The sequence below is a fragment of the Sitophilus oryzae genome, unplaced genomic scaffold (genome assembly GCF_002938485.1).
Source record: "Sitophilus oryzae breed Bouriz unplaced genomic scaffold, Soryzae_2.0 scaffold_1576_pilon_pilon, whole genome shotgun sequence".
Lineage (NCBI taxonomy): Eukaryota > Metazoa > Arthropoda > Insecta > Coleoptera > Curculionidae > Sitophilus > Sitophilus oryzae.
Window position 1 is genome coordinate 4,704,744 of NW_022146254.1, and position 24,422 is coordinate 4,729,165.

General features: G+C 33.4%; 1 protein-coding gene across 1 annotated transcript in view; it reads right to left on the reverse strand.

The window, feature by feature from the left end:
• The window catches only part of LOC115879339 (probable inactive peptidyl-prolyl cis-trans isomerase-like 6), a 23,154-nt gene extending 971 nt beyond the window's left edge, over positions 1-22,183 (reverse strand). The window contains exons 1-7 of the mRNA XM_030896115.1: positions 21,928-22,183; positions 9,217-9,414; positions 9,099-9,161; positions 8,948-9,039; positions 3,809-4,009; positions 1,877-2,051; positions 1,285-1,498 (exon numbers count right to left, since the gene is read on the reverse strand). Of these exons, the coding sequence (XP_030751975.1) occupies positions 1,285-1,498; positions 1,877-2,051; positions 3,809-4,009; positions 8,948-9,039; positions 9,099-9,161; positions 9,217-9,414; positions 21,928-22,110 (1,126 nt within the window). The 5' untranslated portion in view covers positions 22,111-22,183. The remainder of the gene's footprint in view (positions 1-1,284; positions 1,499-1,876; positions 2,052-3,808; positions 4,010-8,947; positions 9,040-9,098; positions 9,162-9,216; positions 9,415-21,927) is intronic.
• Positions 22,184-24,422: the final 2,239 nt, after the last annotated feature.

Below are 24,422 nucleotides of genomic sequence, written 5' to 3' on the forward strand. Positions count from 1 at the left end.
ATTTCTTATTTTCGCATTTTCGCCAAATAGATTATTACTGCATAATAAATTTTATGTGCCTACATACGGTTACGTGCCTATAGTTTATCAGTGCCGTTCCAATTTTATTTAAAAAGTGTAAAACTATGATGTAGGGTAGACGTGGGGTAGACTCAATAATTTGTTGTTTTATTTTACGTTGTCAATAAATGTTGGTAGTTATTAAAATTGTTATAAAAATATATAATTCTAATAAAAATAGATAAGTTATAATAATTATTTATTAACACAAACATCTGATACGCTACTGAAGCAGGTAAGTCAAATTAACGTATCTAAATTCTTGGACATCTAATCTTTGACAAGTAGTAAATAAAAGCAAAAATGCAAGAAAAAATATATAATTATTTAATTTAAGTCAATTTCATAAATGTTCGGCTTACTACACGTATGTATGTATGTAATATATAGTCACTTACTAGCGAAAAGTTATTTATTTTACTCGATTTTTGACCGAGTACACAACCAACTACTTTACAGCCTTTTTTGATAAATCGCAATAGTGTCAGTGTTAATTTATGTTCTGCCACAATTTCCATCTAGATTTACTACCTTTATACTACTATCAGTAGTAGAATAAATAATAAATAAGATAAAATAAGCTTAGTAAAGACTGACAAATCCACAAAATTTCAAATCAAATTCAAATGTGTCAAATGAATCGTCAAACAGAACTGTCAAGGATCCCCAACCTAGAGTCCTTTTTCCGCCCATCATGCATGAATACATGGATAGCATTATACGCCTTCCTTAATCTTTTTATTCAAAGGTAGTAGTTCTATGTCCACGGAATATTGGAACACCCTGTATTTTCAATCCGTAGATTAGATATTTTCAGTCTATTCTTAAATGGAAACAAAATGGGAATTTGTAGTAAATAGTTTTTTTGCCAATGTATTGAACTATACAAAATCATGCCATGTTTATGGAAAATAAAAAATAAATATTATTGTGACACGAACAAAAAATCTGCAGCTTATGGACACTTCATACTATAGAAAAAGTAAACGAGATTGATTCGGAAGCAATTAAGGAAGCAGTTATTAAAAATATTAATAATTTAAGAAGTTATTTTAGAGAAAAACTTATAGAAATTCTTAAAAAGCAATTATTTAGCGTAAAACTGCACAGTTAAAACTGCGCAAACTGGCCTGCACAGTTCAAACTGAGCGTCTGTGGAGGACCTTGAGATGATATGAATCTTGTATATTAGTCCTATACTGATGGTATTCTCAAACAACTTACCTTCATCGCTATCATCTGGCGGCAAATGCTTAAATGGCCAGTAACTTATCAAATCCTTTGATAAAGTATAACCTCCAGCTAGCAGTTTTCTCTTAGACCAAAGAGTCTCGCAGGATAACCTTAAAATCGGCAAAGGAGCAGGACCGGGTACAATATTATCAGACTCTGGACCAATCACCTCATGATACTTTTTAATATAACTCAAAATATTCATCTGAAAATATATTTTACCCAATGAGGATAGATTTAAAAAGTCAATTTCAAAAGACATGTACAAAAGTTTAACAGCACATGTAATAACAGTTGTTGGTCAACATTTGTGACTTTTCCTTGTCTAAATATTTTGGTATGTCAAAAATATTATTGTCATAAGCAAGTAAAAATGCACGTAACGCAAGTAAAAGCACTTTTTAAGTTGTCGAAGATGTCAAAGTTATTTCAATTTTGTGCTTCCGTCATTATTTTTACTGGTTCCTTTAGAGTAGAGGAAATTATTATTAGGTACTTTTTAAATATAAGTTTTAAGTTTAGATATGTGTTAAAATTAGTTTTGTTTGTTATTGCAATTTGACTCTATGCAAACAATAATTACCGGTTCCTTTATTTCTTCGGGTAGTTTCATACGCAGAAGAGAGTGTTCTGGGACTGAAGCGAATCTCGTTTTGAATTCTCCACATTTCACTATCATAATATCTTTAGTGGGAGCTTGGTAATAAGTAGGAACCTTTTCAATTTCTTTTAAAACATCGTCACCTTGTATCAGTTGTCTAGAAAGCAATGCTATTAGTAATACGCAAAGATATTTAAACTCGGGAGATACAATGATCCATTCATAAAACGCTCTAAAGCTTCATCACACATTGGTTTGCAAAAATCAACGAGTGCAAGAGAGAATGGATAGAGAAGGAAATAGGGGTGTCTGCTCGATGGCAACAATGTAGTTGTGTACAAAGATTAGACGTTTGAGGTCAATTTCCAGTGGTGTGTCGATCGACCGACAGTATTTTAAGGAAATTAAAATAATTGTTTAATAAATTAAAATAAAATAATAATAAAACTCACATCTTACATATTTGTCGCATTGTAAAAAAAATATGTTGAGGGAGGATAGCGAAATAAAATAAAAACCGGCATAATTTTTTATTATAAGATGGCTTTTCACATAAGAATAACGATTAAAAAATTAATAAGTGTTTTTTTACTATATTTTATTAAATAAAATATCAAATTTTAGGTGTATTAGTAAATGCAGTTTCAATATCTTGTTCCAAACCTTGTTCGTCTCCGGCGAATGAGATTCCCTCTATTAGCAATAACAAAATAAAATAGTTATTTTAACCTATTAACACAATATTTTACCAAAAACCAAGAATTTCAATAGAATAAAATGTAAGAAAGTCATAAAATTCATGTAATAAGAACATTAATTATATGTATGTCAAAAGATGTCCATTTACATTATAGCAACCAAAATTTAAAACAAAAGCCGTATAAAATTGTAACGGCAACAAAAAAAATAAGGCCGCAAAATTCCATCTTTGGTACACCCCAATAAAATTTTCACAAAAGGTAGGTAATGGTTTGTCAAACCCAAGTAGGTACCTAGATTAGATTTATTCTTATAAGAAAGGTTTTTCGAAAATAGATGTTGTTTATAAATTACAGGCGGTTTATAGAACTTAAATTTAATTTTTTACATTCAATACCCTTTCTTAAAAGGGAAACAGAAATTGTTGTTAACTTATTTGTAATTAGTATGTACCATGTACCGTTTTCCTACAAATAATTTAATTAATAAATATATAATTTAAAAAAACATAATAAATATATGATTTAAAAAATAAACCTAAAAATATAATTGGATATAGTAATATACCTAACCCTACTTATTTGTATTTACCGGTGAAAAGTTAAATTTGGATTTAAATGATACACTCTCTTGTACACAATACATGAATGCACCATATTTTCAAAATAATGTCTACAGAAGTCCACAAAATAACGCAAAAATACTATAATACTGCAAATAAAGAATATGGAGCTTGATCGGCGGCATAGCAACATCGCAAAAGGAGAATCTAGGATTTTCTATTCGTCCTCGAAATACGTTGTACTACGCCGGCATATTTCTAAAACTGACGTTGCCAAACTGCTTTTTATTATTAAAAGAAACACGACCATGATATTTTTATTCCATTATAAAATTTAAAATAGTAAAACAGTTAAGCGTTAAATGAAAAAATTGACGTTAGCAAATTAATGTAGTTGATATATTGCAAAAATATAACGAAATTATTTATTACTTAATAATTGGTTGTGGTATTTAATCGAATACTAATACCATAGTATAAGGAAAATAATACCAATATAATAATATACAGGTAAATCTGGCAAAGATTTTCGGTGTAAGAGAGATGGGAAAATAAGGATAGAATAATGGCTGATGAAGGAGAAAGGTAAACAATTGTATCTCTTGAGTTTAAATATCTTTGGTAATACGATATTTAAAAATTTGATAGTAAACCCAAAAGCAACATATTTGTAATCCATCCAAGGTGTATTGCCCAAGCTTATAAAAAATTGAGTGCTGTTATCCTTATGTCGTCCGTTATTACACATTGATAAAACTCCTCTTCTATCGTGTGGCACTACATAATTTTCACAAGATTTTTTTTTAGGTGTTAGGTCATAGCCACCGCACTGAATCCAAGATCTTAAAACTATTCTAATAAAGAGACAAAATATATTGTGCAAATTAAAACTGAAAAAAGCTCTAATTTGTGTACTTTATACAGAAAGTTGTAGTATTAACGTTGATTGAAGAAATAAGAAAATGCGCAACCTTAAGGGTGATTTTGTGGAACAAAACACGTCCCAGATGTAGCTAGCGTTACTGTTAGCCTATCTGAGATTTAGTTTAGTTCTGTGCCGCTGCGCGCTGATAGTCCTTTACAGCGCAGCAGAGCAGCAGAATACTGTATCGTAATTCTGATTTCAGTCGACAGTGTTTGCCGGAGACAGTGTTGCTAGAACTACGGTTAACTTACCAGATTTACGGATTTTGGGTACAGTACGTTAATAGTACGGATTATCTATCATTAAACAATTTAATATCTATACTACTCGTAATACTAAGGGCTGGCAAAGGTTAGTCTTGGGTCGAGATTTCCGTATGTAAGAAGAGTACAATGCGTTTATAATGCACTGAACAAAGTAAACACATTGCCAAACATATGAAATAAACCGAGAAACTGTGCACATCGCTAAGAGACGTGGAAGGGGATATAGCAGATTTGTCGCAGTTGACCGGTCGACCCAATCAATACCTCTGTCAGTACCAGGCCCTAGACACTCAATGATAATTTTATGGAACTACAAATTTAGTTTCTTCCGCATCGCCAGACGGCGCAAAAGACATTAAAGTACCGGTTTCTAATTTATTTATGAAGATGACATGACAGCTTCTATATTATAAAAAATGTCTATACCTATGTGGCGGATTCTTCACTGCAAGAAAAATCTACAAAATAAAATAGTTATTTTTTGTAAACACTTCTGCGTTAAACCTAAACGGACGCTGCTTGTCAGAAGTTGTGTTTAAAACAAAATAACATACAAACATCTTTCAAAACACAAAATACACTTAGATCAATTTTATCACATACTAAACCAATGAATACAGAACAACAAACAAAAAATGTAATATACCAAATACCCTGTGAATGCGATAAATTTTACATTGGTGAAACATCTAGACCCTTAAATGTTAGAATTAAAGAACATAAAGATTATTTAAGAAAGGGAGATTTTCACAAATCTAACATTTGTCAGCATTCATGGGACACAGGGCACAGAATAAATTTTAATAACGCCAAAATTATAATGAAAGAAGCTATAGCCTCTAAAAGAAAAATAAAAGAGGCTTTTTTATTCAATCTAATAAAAATAAATGTATTGCTCATGCATCTGTAGATGTTAGTAATGTATGGCAATCGCTTCTTTGATTTTAAAGAACATTACATAAATAAACATACGTAAAATTTAAAAATAATCATACAGAAAGTTTGGGCTTTTTGGTGTTACCTTATTAAGTAATTAACAGGTAGTAATTGTTAATTTTGAAGTCTAACTTAATATAATGTCATTTTAACAGAACGTCAACGATTTCTTGTAGACGTATCTGTTTTAAAAAGTAAAGTGTTCTCGAATAGTTCAATTTAAATATTTTAAAGAGTTTTTTTCTTGATTCTTTATATTTTTTGCTTCCGACGACGGAAAGAGAAACTTTCCGAAACGTTAAGCATTTTTTTTCTTTGTTAGGCAAATTTTTATTACTGTAAACACAACTTCTGACAAGCAGCGTCCGTTTAGGTTTAACGCCAGAAGTGTTTACAAAAAATAACTATTTTATTTTGTAGATTTTTCTTGCAGTGCAGTGGCGAAAAACCCATAAGGATATTTTTGGATAGCTTCTATATTTACTACCATCTATGGTGTAGTTGTCAAAAAGTTGGTGATCCGTCAAGTTATTTTTAAATCATTTTTAAATAATTATTAATTCCGATATTCCTGATTTGCCGGAAAGGTCGGTGAATTAGTGTTTTTATTAGTTTGTGCATTTTGATATTTACAATCGATCATTATTTTCGTGTGAGATACTAAACTTTTTTTAGTAAAGACATGTTAGACATCTTAGATGAATACATTTATGAACGAAATAAAAAAAATATTTAATCATAAATAAGTAAGTACATAGTTGGTAATATAGTATTTTTCGTAACAGTTAATTAGTAGTCTATAATATTTTTACTATATTATAATTTATTTGTTAAATCAAAAAAATAGGCGCTATGTGCTCTATTGTTGGTGTTTAAAATCGATGTATTCATAATTTTATTTTTAGTTTTGAATATGTTACACTTCTAATAATCTAATAAAACATAAAATATAGTAAACAAGTCTATATTTATTATTTTACATTTTACAAGGAATAATTGTGCGCTTGAATAACGTTACTGTTTTAGATAGCGATAATAAATAACGGACCGCTAAAATTATGTTATGCCAAAACTCTCCGTTAGTTTCTTCTGAATCACCAGGTGGCTCTAAATGACGGACTTATTTGTTCTATATCAGTGTCCAATCTATCTCTAGTACGTGACATTAGTCTATGGTCAGTACTTAAAGTTCTAGGGAAAGGTGTACGTCATGCGTTCAGCTTCACGATTTAATTACGTCTCGTGACACTTAATTTCTTCATTTAATAACGAATCGTTGTAATTTTCCCTATAGCTTGAATTTTTTAAGTGCAAGCTAGAAACACTGGCATTTTTGGTAAAAATAAGTGGAATTGAGTGGGTGTTCGATAGTGGTCGCGCTATTAGAACTCTGAATTCAAAAATCGATATCTCGAAATCTATTAGAAATAATAGATTGTAGTTTTTCAAGAACTTTGTTAATATTTCTGCTGTATTTTCTTTGTAGACAGTATGTGAAAATCTTTATCAATAAAAAAATTACACGATTGCTGAAAATTGCTATGCTCTAAAAGTAAACGGATGGATTGTTTACAATTTTTGAATAGAAAAAACAACCTTATCGAATTTTTCTTATGTAAACATATTGTAAAATATCCGATCTTGAAAATAAAAAAAAGTTTCAATATCTTAAGTGGTTCTTGAGTTATGGCCTGTTATGTGTTAAAAAGTTGAGTTTTTAAATTATCGCGATTACTGACGTTTTCTCGTTATAAAAAAAAATGACACCTTAACGATATCCTTATAATTCCATTTCTAATGTCTAATGCTTTTATCTAGTTATCTCTTGAAAAAAAAGTTTTTTAAAAATAATCGGTTTGCGATCGTGATTTTACTTTACTTGATACGGAAAGGCGTATCGGCAACGCCGCAACAGCACACCGTCGCGCGTCGCGTCGGTTGGTCGCATTTCTCTCACTCCGACTTAATAAGATCCCTATGCGATTTACTTCCACACATGTAAATGCCAACCCAAAAGTAACCCTTGCCAGCACGGTATATAAAATCCTTAAGTGACTCACTGATTAATCACGATCCTGCTCAAAACACTCAACGTAAGAAGCCAGAATTTTGGCATACAGGTTGATTCTAGAGTGTACAGGTTCGATAAGAAGGAATTTTTCGAAATTCCAGTTCCAAGGGGGTGAAACCACCCCTCAAATATTACAATATTTTTTATTTAAAAAACGAGTTTCCAAAAAAACGCTTAAACACGTATATTTTATTTTGTTTTTTACATATTTTAAGATTTTTTAAAAATGTATACAGGGTGTTTCGAAAAATCTGGTCATTGATTAATCACGATCCTGCTTAAAGCTCTTGACGTAAAAAGCTGATTTTTGGTAAACGGATGGACTTTATTTAGGGTGTAGAAGTTCGATAAGAAGGGATTTTTCGAAATTCGAATTCTAAGGGGGCGAAACCACCCCTCAAATATTAGAATAACTTTTATTTAAAAACCGGTGAGTTTTTCGGATAAACTCTTAAACACGTATATTTTATTTTGTTGTTTTACATATTTTAAGATTTTTTAAAAATTTATACAGGGTGTTTCATAAAATATGACCATTGAGTAATCACGATTCTGCTTAAACTGCTTGATGTTTAAACCTGATTTTTGGCAAACGGATTGACTGTGTGGTGTAGAGGTTCGATAAGGAGGGGTTTCTCGAATCTCAAATTCCAAGAGGGCGAAAACGCCCCTCAAATATTACAATATTTGTTATTTAAAAAACAGTTAGTCTTTTGCATACGCATAATTTATTTTGTTTTTTTACATATTTTGAATTTTTTAAAAAAATCACACAGAGTGTTCCAAAAAGTTGGGTAATTGATTAACCACGATTCTACTTAAATTGCTTGACGTAAAAAGCTTATTTTTGGCAAACGGACTTTTCGAAAGTCAAATTCCAACGAGTTGAAACTACCCCTCAAATATTACCAAGTTATATAATAATATTGCCATATTGTTTTTTCTCATGCTGACATAAATGTGAGAAAATTTTATCCAGTTTGTATGTCAATGGAAATTCTTGCTTTACTTTATCATCACTATCACAAATGATTAATTCGACGCGAACGAAGTCGCGGATACACTCTAGTAATATTACATGATTAAACAAAGAACGGCGTCAGAATTGGTTTGGAAATAAAGATTGCTGTTATTTTTTATGTAAAATATTATGGTAAATGCCAATAATTCGTCATTTCCAAGCCAACTAAACGACTTTTTTCGATAATACGAAGTATTCGGTACTTATAGAAAAAAAATATTTTTGTTGTTTATTCTATGTTTAACACAAATAAATTTGCAATGTATTATAAACACGGATTTTTCATCCAAAGATTTTTTTGTCAAAACGTATTATAAGTATTACACATTTTAATATGGCAACACTGTCGCTTTCAGTTCCACACCATCTTGGATATGCCTTCGCTATCCGAATTAGAGAGAATAAGTGTTTTATGCGTTGGCCGCAGAACGATTGGTGTCTCCACCGTACAGCACTCACTTAAGACGTAAGGGGAAATCAAACCAGCCTTGTCACGAATGATTAGGTTGCGTATCTTTCCAGTTCTTTTAATCAACGGTATTACTATTTTATTAAGCAACATAAAATCACTACCTATGTACAGGAGCACCAAGGTATCCATTTTCGTCATCATTACATCGATTTAGAAAATTTTCGCATGTCAGTGGCACTAAATCATTGTAAAGCTACAAAAATAACCTAGTTCAGAATAATGCTATTATCTACTGGTTGACAAATATATTACTTCGAACAGCAACGACCCTATGACTTGTTTATTAATGGCGATAGTTAAATAAACAAATTGCCTCTGAAATAAGCTTAATGATAAAATAGTAATACGCACACAGAACACAAACTTGTACATAATTTTCCGCTTTTTCTTCTAAGTATGCCACCAGGTGGTTGGTAGCTAGGACAGACCAATCTTGGTTAAATACAAATCTCCATTTTTTCCAAATGAATCTAAACAGATCATCAAAGTCTCCCAGAAACTGATTATTAATGAACATTGCAACACAATTTTTGACGGCCCATAAGCCATTTCCCAAACGCCTTTGTTGCTTAAGAAAAATTATTGATGATTATGAATGAAGGGTCCAGGGGAAAACTTGATAAACGCCAATTTCTTATTATTGTTACGTTTTTCGTTGGTTCCGTGTGGATAGAAAGTCACAATTTATTTAAACACAATTTATTTTATACTAAATAACAAAAACAATAACGATAAAAGACTTAAAGAACAATTTACAAACTATTTATAACTATTTATCTAGAAAGAATTTATTTTGAATTTAACGCGGCAATTGTTCTCGTCTATTTATTTCTCTCTTTTTATTTTATACCCACAGCTAAAGAGTTCTTGAATAATCCATAGATCATTAGGTGCATAGAGAAGGTTTCGAATGTTCTCGTATGTACTACTCCATTCCAGTGGAACTCGATTATTCTCGAACGTTCGAATGAATCATTACGGTGTCTATTCTTTAATGCGATATTAAAGTCATCTGTAGCATTATAGTAGGTCTAACTGATCCCTACTAAATGTATAAACTCCGCAGGGCAATATGTTGTTAATCCTATGATATATGCCTAGTAAAAATATAAAATACGCGGAAAGAACCTGATAACCGTCAGCCGTCCAGTGCTCTCCTGTAAAATTAGTAAAATTGCGCTTATCAGGTTTTTCCCCTGGGCCCTTCAAATTTAAATTACATAATATAGTGATAAGCGACACTGGACTTGGTCTTGCGGTTTTGTTCTTGGTTTTGCACAAAAGGCAAGACCAAGACCAAGAATAGCGTTTTATGAGCAAGAAAAAGACTAAGACCGACAGTGCAAGACTGACGCAAGACCAAGACCAGCATCCCAGACTCTTGCGGTATTGTATTTCACAAACATTTTCAATAATATGGTGAATACACGATTTTAGTTTAGTATTAATATTCAAAGTATTCTTTGTAAAGGTTGATTCTCACTATACCTTCCGTTTCCATTCCATATCCGTTTCGTATTTTTTGTTGTATTGACACTATACGTAAGCTTCCGTTCCGTATCAGTTCCATACTTTTTATTGTACAGGGTGGTCGAAATTGGTCTGTTTTAACAGAGAAAATCTAGATCCTAACTAAAACCGACATAGATGTCATGGGTTCGATTTCTGAGAAACGTTTAATGGCGTAAACCGCCTGTTAATATTTTCACTGCCAAGTGAGATACGGGGTCTTTTTGAATTTTTTACCATTTGGAAAATTGCCCATAACTTTTGTATTTCGCGGAATAATAAAATTCTGTCAAAAAGTTCTTAAGGCACTTTTTTAAGCACAATCCAGTGGCGTACTCAGTTTTTTCTATGCTTGCTTTTTTTTGTCAGAAATAATAAAAAATATAATTTTTTAAATGGAAATCATAGTTGGCTATGAACTTAAAAAAATGCTGGCATTTCCAACGATATAAAGTTGTGTATTTATTTTTAAGAATGAACGAAATATTAGGTTTTCTTTATTTGCGTATCGAAGCGGACCTTGATTTTGTGTTGACGTAGTTGCCTAATTATTTTTTATCACAATTTAATATTCTATATTATTATTTATCTGCATAATCAAAAGACTTTTGAAAAGATAAATCTACATTCTATATTATTTGTATTACCATTTACAATTAAAACGCCAGTGTTACAACTGCACTATTAAATGGAGAATTTAGAGAGAATTGGATATAACAAGGGTTTCCATATTTTGGCCTGCTAGATGCTATGATTTAACTCCTTTCGACGTTTTTATGGGGGACATTAAAAGACCTTATATATAAGGGTAGAACCGTTACAGAAGGTTACTAGGCAAGCTTTTGGACCTATTATACCCGTTCGCCTAATAAATCGTTGTAACTTTGTGCGCAAAAGGTGTTTAGTGTATTCAACAAGGAGGTGCTCAAAGTTTGAACATCTTTGGTGATTTTTTTTAGAAAACTATATTCGTCACTCAAAAAATACGTTTTTTTAGTTTTGTTCTTTGTTTATTGTATCGATTTCAATTGTAATTATTAATACTAATATAGAATGTTAATTTACTTTTTCAAAAGTCTTTAATTATGCAGATAAATAATAGTATAGAATATTAAATTGTGATAAAAAATAATTAGGCAAATAGGTCAATCCAAAATGAAGGCCCGCTTCGATATAAAGATAAAAAACATAATATTTCTTTCATTCTTGGAAATAATAGATACCCATAAATTTATATCGTTGGAAAGGGTTGAACGACAACATTTTTTTAAGTTCATAGCCAACTATGATTTCCATTTAAAAAAAAATATTTTTCATTATTTCTGATAAAAAGAGCAAGCATAGAAAAAAACTGACTACGCCACTGGATTGTGGTTAAAAAAGTACCTTAAGAACGTTTTTACAGAATTTTATTATTCCGCGAAATAAAAAAGTTATAGGCAATTTTCCAAACGGTAAAGAATTAAAAAAGACCCCGTATCTCAGTTGGCAGTGAAAATATTGTCAAGGTGTATTACTGGTTGCATAACTGCATACTGCTAAATAATCGCAACGTGCATTGAGGAACCTGGCGCATTCGCCAGAAAGTAAAAGAAAATTATAGAATTCTTTAGAAAATTCCAGAAACCATCGCCAGGGGGTATATAACGCCCGCGCTTTGACAGTTGGACAAGTCTGAAGATAGTCTGAAGTCTGAAGTTTGAAAATACCGCGAAATACCGTTAGAGTAATAGTAGTTGCATAAGTTGTGTTGTAAATAGTATAAGTTGTGTGTACAGAGTGAAACAAATAAATTCGTTAAGTATTTTATCGTGAGTTTAAATAGTGGACCCACGGAATCCGTAACAATTGGTGTCGGAAGTGCGATTCAAGAGGATTTTAAGAAGAAATTAAGTGGATTGGAAGATTTTTAGACCGAATCAGAGTATTTTTATGGTTGGTACAAGGGAGCAAGCGAAGAAAATGGAGGAAGTAAGCAAATTATTGGGCGATTTTATGGAGAATATGAAAAGAGAGAAAGCAGAAGAAAAAGACGAAGAAAAATTACGCCGTCAAGAAGAACAGGACCGGCTTGAGAAAATTTTTGAAGATTTGAAAATTCAACGACAACAAGAAAAACAAGAAAAACAGGACCGGCTTGAGAAAATTTTAGGCAATTTAGAAATTCGTCAGAAAAATGAATGGAGGGAAATTTTAGAAGATTAGAAACGCGCCGCCAGAAAGAAAGACAAGAAGATCAGGACCGTCTTAAGAAAACTTTAGAAAATCAAGAAATTCGACTTCAGAAAAGCTTGGGGGAACAGCAACAAGCAATGTTGGAAGTACGTTGCCAGGAACAGCAGAACCACTTCCAAGAAGCCGTAGAAGATCTTGAGGAACGCCTTCAGCAGAAGATAGAAAGATTGGAGATGGACCTACAGAAGACCAAGGCACAAGTAAGAACATCTGGCGTTCAAGGAACTGCGAACCTTAAGGCCCCAACCTACGATGGACAAACCACCTGGACTATGTACCACCGCCAGTTTGAAGCAGCCGCCGCTGCCAACGGATGGACCGACCAGGAGAAAGCAGCGGCACTTGTCATCGCGCTGCGTGGCCCTGCTCTGGAACTGCTGCAAACTATTCCTGCAGCCCAACAGCAGGAATACCAAACTTTGGTTGCTGCACTGGACAGAAGATATGGCGACCAACATCGACGTCAACTTTACCAGGCCCTGATCAAGACACGCTTGCAGAGGTCCGGAGAGAGTCTTCAGGAATTTGAAGCAGACTTACGTCGGCTGGTACACCTGGCATATCCAGAAGCACCGGAAGGATTTAGGAAGGAACTCGCTGCTCAGTGTTTTATCAGCGGACTGAGGGACAACGAATTGCAGAGGGCGCTGCAAATATCCCTATTTTTAGCAGCGAAGCACTGGTCAGGGCGCTAGAAATTGAAGCTGCTTTTAGCGCCATCCCTAGACCGAAGATAAGATCGGTAACGGTCGAGGAACAGCCCGGAAGTTCTCACATACGTTTGGAGGAGATGTTTAGTAAACTATGTGAGTTACTAGTGAACAAGTGTAGCAACAACACCCAGACAGAGAACCATAGAAGATCCCAGGACATAAGGTGCTTTAGATGTGGCAGGAATGGCCACATTAAAAGGGATTGCCGCGTTCAAATGCGATCCCGTTCACCATCCAGAGAACGTAGGCACCAGGAAAACTAAAATCAGTCAATACTAAGGGGCAAGTATTGATTGGGGAGAACAGAGCCCCCAGGATTTTTCCCATTAGGAGTTTAGGAAGAACAGCTGACAGTTTGGTGATCGACGGGAAGGTCAATGGTAGGAGAATCCGAATGACAGTGGACACTGGCGCTATGGTATCGTTGGTACGGGCCAACTCAGTACAAGGGTTGAAGCTGATGCCTCTGAGAAGAAGAGTGTGTTTACGTACAGTTACGGGGGAAATGGCCGTTGTACGGGGAGAGGCTATCGTCGAACTGAAGTTAGGAAATTTGAAGTTCCAGCATAGCGTCTTAGTGGCAGATATTGAAGATGACTTCATCTTGGGCATGGATGTGATTCGTCAACATGGATTTTCGTTCGATCACCAGAGAAATATCCTGAATATCGGAAATGAAGAGTTTATGTTATCTCCAGACGAGGGACCAGGAAGAATGGATGTAAGATCAGCGGAAACTGTGGTGATACCTGGTAATACCGAGAAGATCGTATTCGGTAAAGTGGAGAAAATCGCTGGGTGCTGTGTTGGACTGGTACAAAGTGTCAACAAGAAACAAGATAGGTACTTAGTAGGAAAATCATTGGTGAACACCGACAAGAATATACCGATCAGAGTTGCGAATGTTTTCCCGAATTGTGTCAAGATTCAAAAAGGTGACAAGATAGCCATCTGCGAACCTGTAAGAAGTGTCAACCCGATGTGATCAGTGCCGTCAGCTGTTACACAAATGACATCCAAAGAAACACTAAAACATCTAGAGCAGCCATGGGATCACCTAACATCTGAGGAGAAACAGAAGGCTAAGGAGTTCCTGTTTAGGCATGGCAGTATTTTTGAAAAGAACAACAGTGGAAGAACAGATTTTGTGAAGCACCGGATTAAAACTGGTCATGCCCACCTATTCGACAACGTCCTAGAAGGGTGCCCCTTTCCAAACAACAAGAAATGGAGACCATGGTAGATAAGATGCTAGAAGATGGAGTTATCGAAGAATCATCGAGTCCATGGTCATCTCCTGTTGTTTTGGTGACGAAGAAAGATGGTAGTACACGATTCTGCGTGGACTATCGGAAGCTCAATAACGTCACTAAGAAGGATAGCTACCCACTGCCACGTATAGACGACACGTTAACCACTCTGGCAGGTTCGTGCTGGTTCTCCACTCTCGACTTAAAGAGTGGATACTGGCAAGTTGGTCTGGACGAGGAAGACAAAGAAAAGACGGCTTTTTCTATAGGAAACGGACTATACCAATTCAAGGTCATGCCGTTTGGATTATGCAATGCTCCAGCCACTTTCGAACGTCTCATGGAGGTGGTGTTAAGAGGATTAACTTGGAAAACGTGTAACGGAATCCGTAACAATATCAACAGGCGGTCTATGCCATTAAACGTGTCTCACAAATCGACATCTATGTCGGTTTTGCTCTATCTAGTCAGGAAATAGGTTTTCTCTATTAAAACAGAGCAATTTTGACCACCCTGTACAATTTATATCATTATGAAAGTTTTTTTTTAAATTTGGTTTAATTAAAAGGTGAAAGAATAAATAAAATCAGCAAAATTTTAACAGAGCTGGTAGAAATGTAAGAACTTGACAACGCTGTTTCCGATATGCTTCAGTCCGTCCGCCAAAAAAATGTATGGAAGGAAAGGATATGGAACGGAAGGGAAACAGAACGGATAGTGTGCATTGCTCTGTTCATTTACATGATATAATATTTTATGTAAACGGAAGGGAGCTGATATGGAATGTATAGTGAGAATCAACCTTTACGAGGAGAGTCGCATCATCCCGCTCAGCGCACACTGGTTCCCAGATAGGTCATTACTTAGAAATATTAATTTCAAAATGTTTGCATGAAACTGTTGCTAATACTTTTCTTATATTCTCCTGTAAACAATACATAATAAATAACAAAATCGAGTAAGCCTAGTGTAGCCCTTTTTTTTATTAGAAATGTCACATTTTTGCTACTGGTATCAAGCTGACATAAACAGTTTTCAGATAACGCCAATTAATTACTTATTTTATTAAAATTGATAAAAGCTGTTGCCTTTTCTGTAATGGACGTTCGAAAAGAAGGTAAAAAGAACTGTTTTTTTCTTTTTGCACTTAATTCAACCTAATTAATATTAGTTTATGGCAATTTATTTGAAGGCAACAAAAATAGTATTTTTACATTTTTGCTTGTTACTCTAACTACTCTTTAACTACTCTCCCTTTGAAATCCTCTTAAACGGCATGGTAATACTTGTTGCTTAAAGTATACTGCATATAAATTAATTGCCACTGGCTGCCGCGAATTTCCGCCGGATCTTATACCGAGTGGTTAAAGATTGACTTTGTGTTTTAAAATAAAAGTAACTTATTTTTTCCTGTTCATGTCAACTTATTTCGTAGATACACTGTATATCAATTGACAATAAAATTGTATTTATAAAATGAAACAACTGTCTCTTTTATTTTTTGAACATTTAAAATAAATTTGACCTCTTTAATTTGAAAAAAACATGTATACTCCGTTTTTTTTCTCAGGTAAGATTTCGACAGACGATGATAGAAGAAAAGCAGATGACGTCCCATACCAATCTATTTATTTTACTAAAAAAGTTTCTAATAATTTTTAAGTTAACTATGGATGGGTTTAAATATAAATCCGTCATGCGTCGTGTCTTGTTGTTTTTAACCAGTTTTATTGGTTTATTTAAAAAATGACAGATCGTATTTCAGTTTTGGTTTGACGGAACGATGAACGACAAACGGACGCCGATGCGTATGAACTCGCCTTCAGATTTTTGTCATTTTTGACGCTTGTCAAAGTCTTGCCAAATTATAGGTTATAATTTTGTGTCAACTTTTGTGAAATACCCTGCGTTTTGGAGGATGATGCATTTTGATTCGTATTATTACGGGTGTTTTGTGTCTTTTGAAGTCAAGTGGAGGAAAAATCGAGTGAAAATTAACTGTAGACCCAGAGCACAGCTTATGGTTTAATACTCGCTGCCCAGGCAGAAAGTCTAAACCAATGAAGTTACCATCGATAAAGTTTGTATAACATCTCGTCGTAGATAAGTGCATCTCGTATATGGTAGAAGGATCATACTAAACACATACTAAAAACTGAAGTAGCTGTAAAATATCGACATGACACGATAGGTAAATAATGGATTTTAGTACTGCAGAAAAATAATGTCAAAAGGTACTGGTTTAAAAAAATTAAGATTAAAGATAATTAATCAACCTTTAAGGTATAAAATTTCGTAAGTGTTATTATTAATAAAATGTTATTTGTATTGTTTTATTTATTCCTGTCGAATATTACATATTTGTAAGTTATATTGATAAATATAACCATAAATGCGGGAAGTTTCATTTTCATGAAGCTTGAAAGTAGTTCTTTTTATATTTTTTTGGTATGTGGTGTTTTGGTATGTTCTTGTTTGTTTTGTATTATCACATACCGTTTTTTGTTAAATAAAATAACTCGATTACATTTTTTCAGTTTTATACAGTTTTTTCACAATATTTTGAAGTAATCATTTGTCAGTCAAATTTTAAATATATTAATTTCCTGTTATGCGTTCCAGTTCTACCAACTTATTTCTTTGTAAAATAAAATAAACTACTTTGAAATTAAAATGACAGACACATCAATCACTGTCAAGGATCTTGTCGTTGGACAGACTATAAAGTAAACGCCACGAATGTTTGGGAGTGATTCATCGCTTGATGAAGTTAGAATCGACACGCACGCTATCATTTTTACATTAAAAACGTAAATGTTTACCGCAGACGTAAGTTTTAAAGGCCCGGTCTAATCATCTGCCTGCGCTCCTCCTACTTATTCTAAAACGTTAGCGTGATTGACAAAGACGATACTATATCGCGTTTCTTTGATTGATTCGTTTTTGTGCGTCAGTCCATTGGTGTACTTGCAGTGCGACCAAATATATGTTTTTTGTCAATGTTTTGGCAAGACTTTGACAGTTAAAACAACAAATTACAACAGATTATATATTGATTATTATATGACTTGAAACACCACGGCACTGGAATTAAGTTTTATGTGACCTTGAACAGATTAGTTCACATGGTAGCGACCGATGAATCACTCCCAAATATTCGTGGCGTTTACTATACATATGGTGACATATGTGCAAACATAATCTGTATACCTTTCCGAATAGTTAGAACTTAAAATGCAAATCACACGAATTGGGCCCAATTTTTTTAATACATATTACATTAAGTTTTTTATATACATTTATTTAGCATTTGTTATCAATTTCTATTAAGAAAGGTGCAGTCAAGCTATATCTAGATATCTAACAGTTATGACCGCGCAGCTAATTAAGGGGAACCACTGTGCGTTGTCGAGAGATTTTTATTTTAAGCGTTTAGCGTAGTTTAGCGTTAAATCTATAAAACTCGACCAATACCCATTAAATAATTGAAATTGAATTTAGTTATTTGAATAAATTTACTTAGAATTTTAATTTATTATAGGAGATCTCAGTGAATTTTTTAAGTAAGGACGTATATTACAATATACTATATGAAGGGATCATCCGCATCAGTGGAAGCTTCGCCACTGGTATAAATGTATGTCCTAAAATACTTCGTTTTGAAGATATAGGGTGTAGAAGTTATATTTACATTTTTATTTAGGGTTTTTTTCAAACATTTCCTGAACCAAACGTCATTATTTAGATGAACGATACTGAGTCTACCCTACATTTAAATAAAATTAGAACGGTACTGATATACCGGGTGTTGCATCGTTGAGCGGGACATAGGAAATCCCATGTAAATTTTAATGAGGTCAATTATTGGCTTCCCTAATTATTTTAGAGAATAATTCTATTTAGGTTTATTAAAGAGCACTAAAACCCACATTCAAAAGAATAACTTTAGATCTTTTTGATTAGCCCGTTTACGAGTTATCGCCGATTTCTTTTTAAATATTTCTCCTTTCTTATGGCCCTGTATTTACTTATAAGCACCAGTCAAGGTAAAAGATAACTGTCAAATGAAGCTGTCATTTCAGAAATTGATCTATTTAGTGCTTTATTATTATTGTTAAAAACTCATACCTACATCGAAAATATTAGCCATGAATTACTACCGAAGAAAAAGTATTAATGATTAAATGGTACTATCAAGGAAATAGTTATCAAAAGGTGTCGGACATGTTTGCTGCTCTGTATCCGAATAGACCGATAACTGGAAAATCTACAATCGAAAGGAATATCCAGAGATTTGAGACCAAAGGTACCCTAATAAATAACTGCAGATGTGAAGCAAGGCGGAAACAAAGAGAAGATGCAAGAAATGATACCGACTTGGAAGTTTTATTGTTCGTGGAAGAGAACAATGGAAAGATCAGCACAAGGAAACTTGAGAACGAAATAGGCAGGGGCGCAACTAGACATATATTTTTAAGGGGGCTCAAGTCTTTTGGGGGGGCTTAGGTCACTGTAAGTTACTATTGATGTGAGGTTAAAACCAATTTTATATGTGACACATTGGTCATCTGGGGGGGGGGGGCAAAGATCCCACGGCCCCCCTAGTTGCGCCTCTGAAAATAGGAATAGATCACACTACAGCGCTTCGAATTTTGAAATGACATAAATACTATTCCTTTAAATATGAAAAGCACGAAGAGCTACGAGATGGGGACGAAGTACGGCGGCAGGCGTTTTGTTTTAATATGATGGAAAGAGCAAACACGGATAGGGAATTTTTAAAAAACATATGTTTCACTGACGAATGCAGGTTTACCTTAAATAATGAACCCATTGTTCAAAATTATCGATATTGGAACAAAGAAAACCAACACAGGTTTGTCGAAACAAGGACGCAATATCCACAGAAAGTAAATGTTTGGGCAGGGATATTCGGACATAATATTATCGGGCCATTATTTCTTACGCGAAATTTAAATGCAGAATATTATTATACTACTCGAAAATCATATTTTACCTGCTTTATATGATGCCGCTAGGGAAAATCAGGAAGTTTGGTACCAAATGGATGGCTGCCCGGCACATAGTACCCTGGCTGTTCGGGAATATTTAGACAATAGTTTTAACGGAAACGTTATTGGCCTAAATCATACAGTAAATTGGCCAGCAAGGTTTCCTGTTATTTCGCCAAATGATTTCTTTGTCTGGGGCCATTTAAAAAACAGGATATACAAGGATAAAAAATACCGAAATCTAGACGAGTTAAAAAATGCTATTTCTGCCGAATGCAATAGAATTTCAGTTTACCAACTAGCGAATGTAAGAAGAGAATCTTATGATCGCCTGGGTTATTGTCTAGCAGTCGATGGAGGAATATTTGAACATCTTCTTAAATCCTAAAGTTCTAACAATTTAATAGTACCTAAATTAATATTAAATATTGTAATAATACTATAATTAACCTTGTAATTGATTACTTTATTTTACTTTAATTCATATTAATTTGTATTTATAAATACTTCTTTAAAATTTCCGATGTAGGAATGAGTTTTCAATAATAATAAAGCACTAAATAGGTAAATTTCTGAAATGACAACTTCATTTGACAGTTATCTTTTACCTTGACTCATTGCCTGGAAACTTATATGGTGAAATTTTGATAAAACAATTTAGTACACACTAAAAACACGGTATGTCGCTAGTGGTAGAAAAAATAATTTTTAGAGGTTACTAGTTTATTTGGTTGCCTGTGATATGCATATACAGGGTCTTTCCTAATTAATCTAAAAAATAAAAAATCGTTAGAAAACGAATTAAGGCGGGCTCTTAATAAGTATATTTATTTTTTTCCCGACAACCGTTTGATGAACGTAAGATCAATTTTGTTGAAAAAGGATGACCAGTCAAGAAACAAATATATTTTCTTTAAAAAAGCAGTGGTGTACCATTTATGTTAAGCAAAAAAATCGATTTTTTTTAATTTTTAACACCCTGTAGATCAGAAAGGAAGTACTTTAGACCCAATGGTTATATAAAAATTGTTTTAAGAACACATGAGGAATCACACCATAATTTTTTTAGACTAATTCGAAAACACCCTGTATATTGTCAACTTGACAATGACTGCTGATAAATCAAAAAATACATTTTCAGTGGAAAAAGCCTGATTTTCGCAAGAAAAATTTTGATTTTTATTGAATTTGGGCCTGCGTTTGCAAATACTCGTTTGTTTTTTAATTTTCTATCTATCTAGATTTTAAATATCATAGTCAGAAATAGTTTTATTATTTATTAACTGTAAAAATGGTGTTTTCTTGTTGTGTTGCATCTTGCAAAGAAACTAACAAAACTGCAAAAATGTACGTGTTTCCAAAAGACGATAAGGTATAGATAAATATATGGTATGTATTCGTTGTTTGATTTTTTTTTCGTTCGCTTTGAAATCTATAAATCTCGGTCTATTCATTAGACAGCCAGTCGACTTACGATCATTTACATGAAACTCTGTAGAAAAAAACTCTTTAAAACTGTAAAATAAATAAAAAAATAAAGTGTAAAATATATATTCTTATGTTTTATTAAAGTTACTCTGATATACTAATATATCAGTGTAACTTTAAAAATAAATCCTTTGAATTCAAATATAAACATAAAAAACATTTACAGCAGAAAAGGCGAAGGCGCTGGGTTATATAAACGTAGTCTCGACTAAAAACACGGAGGGGCGCTTTGACCCAAAAGTTTACTATTAAGTTTCATATCTATCTTAATAGTAGATTATTTTCTTTTATCTACGCCTTGACTGGTGCTCATAAGTAAATACAGGGCCATAAGAAAGGAGAAATATTTAAAAAGAAATCGGCGATAACTCGTAAACGAGCTAATCAAAAATATCTAAAGTTATTCTTTTGAATTTGGGTTTTAGTGCTCTTCAATAAACCTAAATAGAATTATTCTCTAAAATAATTAGGGAAGCCATTATTGACCCCATTAAAATTTACATGGGATTTCCTATGTCCCATCCGACGATGCAACACCCGGTAGGTACCGGAATTTAAGTCAGCAATATTAAGCCCCCATCGTATTCGACCTAAGTTTGTTGATATGCTCCTTCCTTAATCTTTCAAAATTGATAACCAAATTCCCCTTTTGTCACACCCCATAGTACCAATATGTTTAGAATATCGCTCAAATAAAGCTAGATATGCCTTCACAGCGCAGTCATACAAATTGTCTTGTCCCTTCGACAGTTAATCTCGTATGAGCGGCTTCACCCTGTATGTTTCCTATACATAACAACTGAAGTATTTTATTGGAACATAAATACTGAGATTCAAAGTTTAACAGAGGTAGGGAGTTTCAATGGAGTGATACCTTTTTAATAAAATCATTCCATTCCACATCCAACATTGGCCTGATTTCAGGAGATTCAAATTCCTTTGGAAAACTGTTGTAAAGTTTTGTAACAGCAAATCGACATTTTTGAAAATCTTCACTGGTAACTATACCGACTACTAAAAATTTTTGTGGTACTGTTTCCTCGTCTTTTTCCGACATTTCTTCTAATTTACTTTAAAAATAATAAGTATCTATTTGTATTAAGTATCTGTCATCTGTCTGACAGTGAATTTTGATTATTTATTTATACTCATAGACTGAAGAGTCAAACACATAGCACCTTCACTACATTTCTATTTTCTTTTTGACTTTTCTGAAAAAAAAACATTCTAATTTATTACAATTTATTTTGTCCATGGAATTTTTGATACGATATTTTATTTTCTAATTTATGGAAACCATGATAATCTATTTAAATAAATAGTCTGCAGTCATACAGAATTATTTTATTGCTTGATTTAAAATAACACACTGGTTTGGAAAAATAGTATATTGTTTTATTAGGAGTAAAAATTACACTTTTTGTGGCGAGGCTGGACATGCAGACTACCCACAAAAAGTCACTTTTATCAGAGCTTTTACTCCGAATAGAACATGCTATTTTTTTCAAACGCCACAAAATTGACTTTCAGTATTTTTTATACTTCTTTTTCTTCTTCTTTTTGTAGTACCATCTTCTAATGAAGGTTGGCAATAATCGCGGCGAAACACTGTCTGTCCTGTGCAGCTCGAAAGAGTTCGTGTGAGTTCAGTCCAGTCCAGTCTCGCAAGTTTTTCAACCAAGAGTGCTTGCGTCTCCCAAGTCCTCTTCTGCCTTCTACCTTTCCCTCCATAATCAACTTCAGAAGCTTTGCTCTGCTACTGCGCATGAAATGGCCCAGCAGTGGGTCTCCGTGTTATATAGAAATCTATAATAGTATTCTATTATCCCTTTCTATCGGAGGACGGCGATAGTAGAGTTTAAGTCAGCCATATTGTGGAACACTCTGTGCCGATATCGTTTTCGTTCGGCTCTTTTCGCGTATTTTTCGCTAGCGATACTATTAATCCTACAAACATTAGCAAATGTAGCGCCTGATACAAATGTTGGTGTTATTTTCGTCTTTGTTTATCGCACATTTAGATAATGTGGAAACATACTCCGGCGTGTAAACTAAACAGAGAACGCATAGAACGTTTGTTTACATGATAGATAACCTAACCAAAAATTAGTTTAAATATTAAAACATCTTCAGTAAAAAAATTTAAGAATCTTTATTATATCATTTTGATTAGCAAAATGAGGGTAAGGGCCGAACATTGGAACTTACTGTTAAACGTTTGCGAGAACAATCCGGAATTAATAACAAATAAATTTAATGGTACTGAAGGAATGCAATGCCTTATGGCAAAGTGTTTCGGTACAATTGAATAGTTTAGGATATGGTGAAAAAACCGTGGATGGTTGGCGAAAAGTAAGTAAGTATGTTATTATCCTGTCACAGACCTTTATTAATCTGGAAATAAGTTATAAATTAAGTGGTAAGAGTAATATCACAAACTTATATTTATTTTCAGACGCTTACTGATTTACTGATTGGAAATGCAAAACAAAATCAAAGGCTTCTGCCATAAAAATGGAGCAGCAACGAACTGGTGGTGGCCCCCCTCAGGTTCCTCCATTAACAACATTAGAGAAAAGACTTTTAAAAATTATGGGGAATAAGGCAAATTATGGTGACGAGATAGTGCCCGAGTTAGGATCTGGAAAAGTAAGTGCTACTTTATGTTAGTTGAAAAAAGTCACAAAGGCATTTACATTATCATGTTCTTTAATTGGTTTGTTAATTAAAAAATTAATATAATTTTTTTAATAGGTTGAAATTCTCAAAAATATGGAGACTGATGCACCATCCACCAGTGCCACACGAACTCCCAGTACCCCATTAAATGTTGAGATTAATGCAGCATCCACCAGTGCCTCACTAACACCCAGTGTAAAAAGAAAGTTAGAGTACAAAAGCACTCATTCAGAAAGGTGCTATTCAGGCGAGCTCAATCGGCGACAGTTGAAATATTTGAAGGCCGTTCATGTTTATTGTGTGTTTATTTCATAATTATTACCATATTATATATATTTTTTAAACAAAATATTGTTTATTTAGTACAGAAACAAATTATAATCTTCTAGCCTTTCCTCTTCTCCTGCTGCCATGATATTTATTATGTTAATTGGCAACATATTTAAATAACTGTCACACAAAATAGAGTTGTCAACAACTCAAAAACATAAACAACAACAAACAAAATCTTAGATTAGCAAATTCCTCTGAGACAAAATAGATAACTTAATCTAATAACCTTAAAAATGTCAAATATATTCTCAATACGCGTGCGCTACGTAGAATTCGATACCAATTGAAATGTAGAAATGAAGCGACCAAAATAATCGCACCTTATCGATATCGTTGCTGCACGGAGTGCCGATCCTA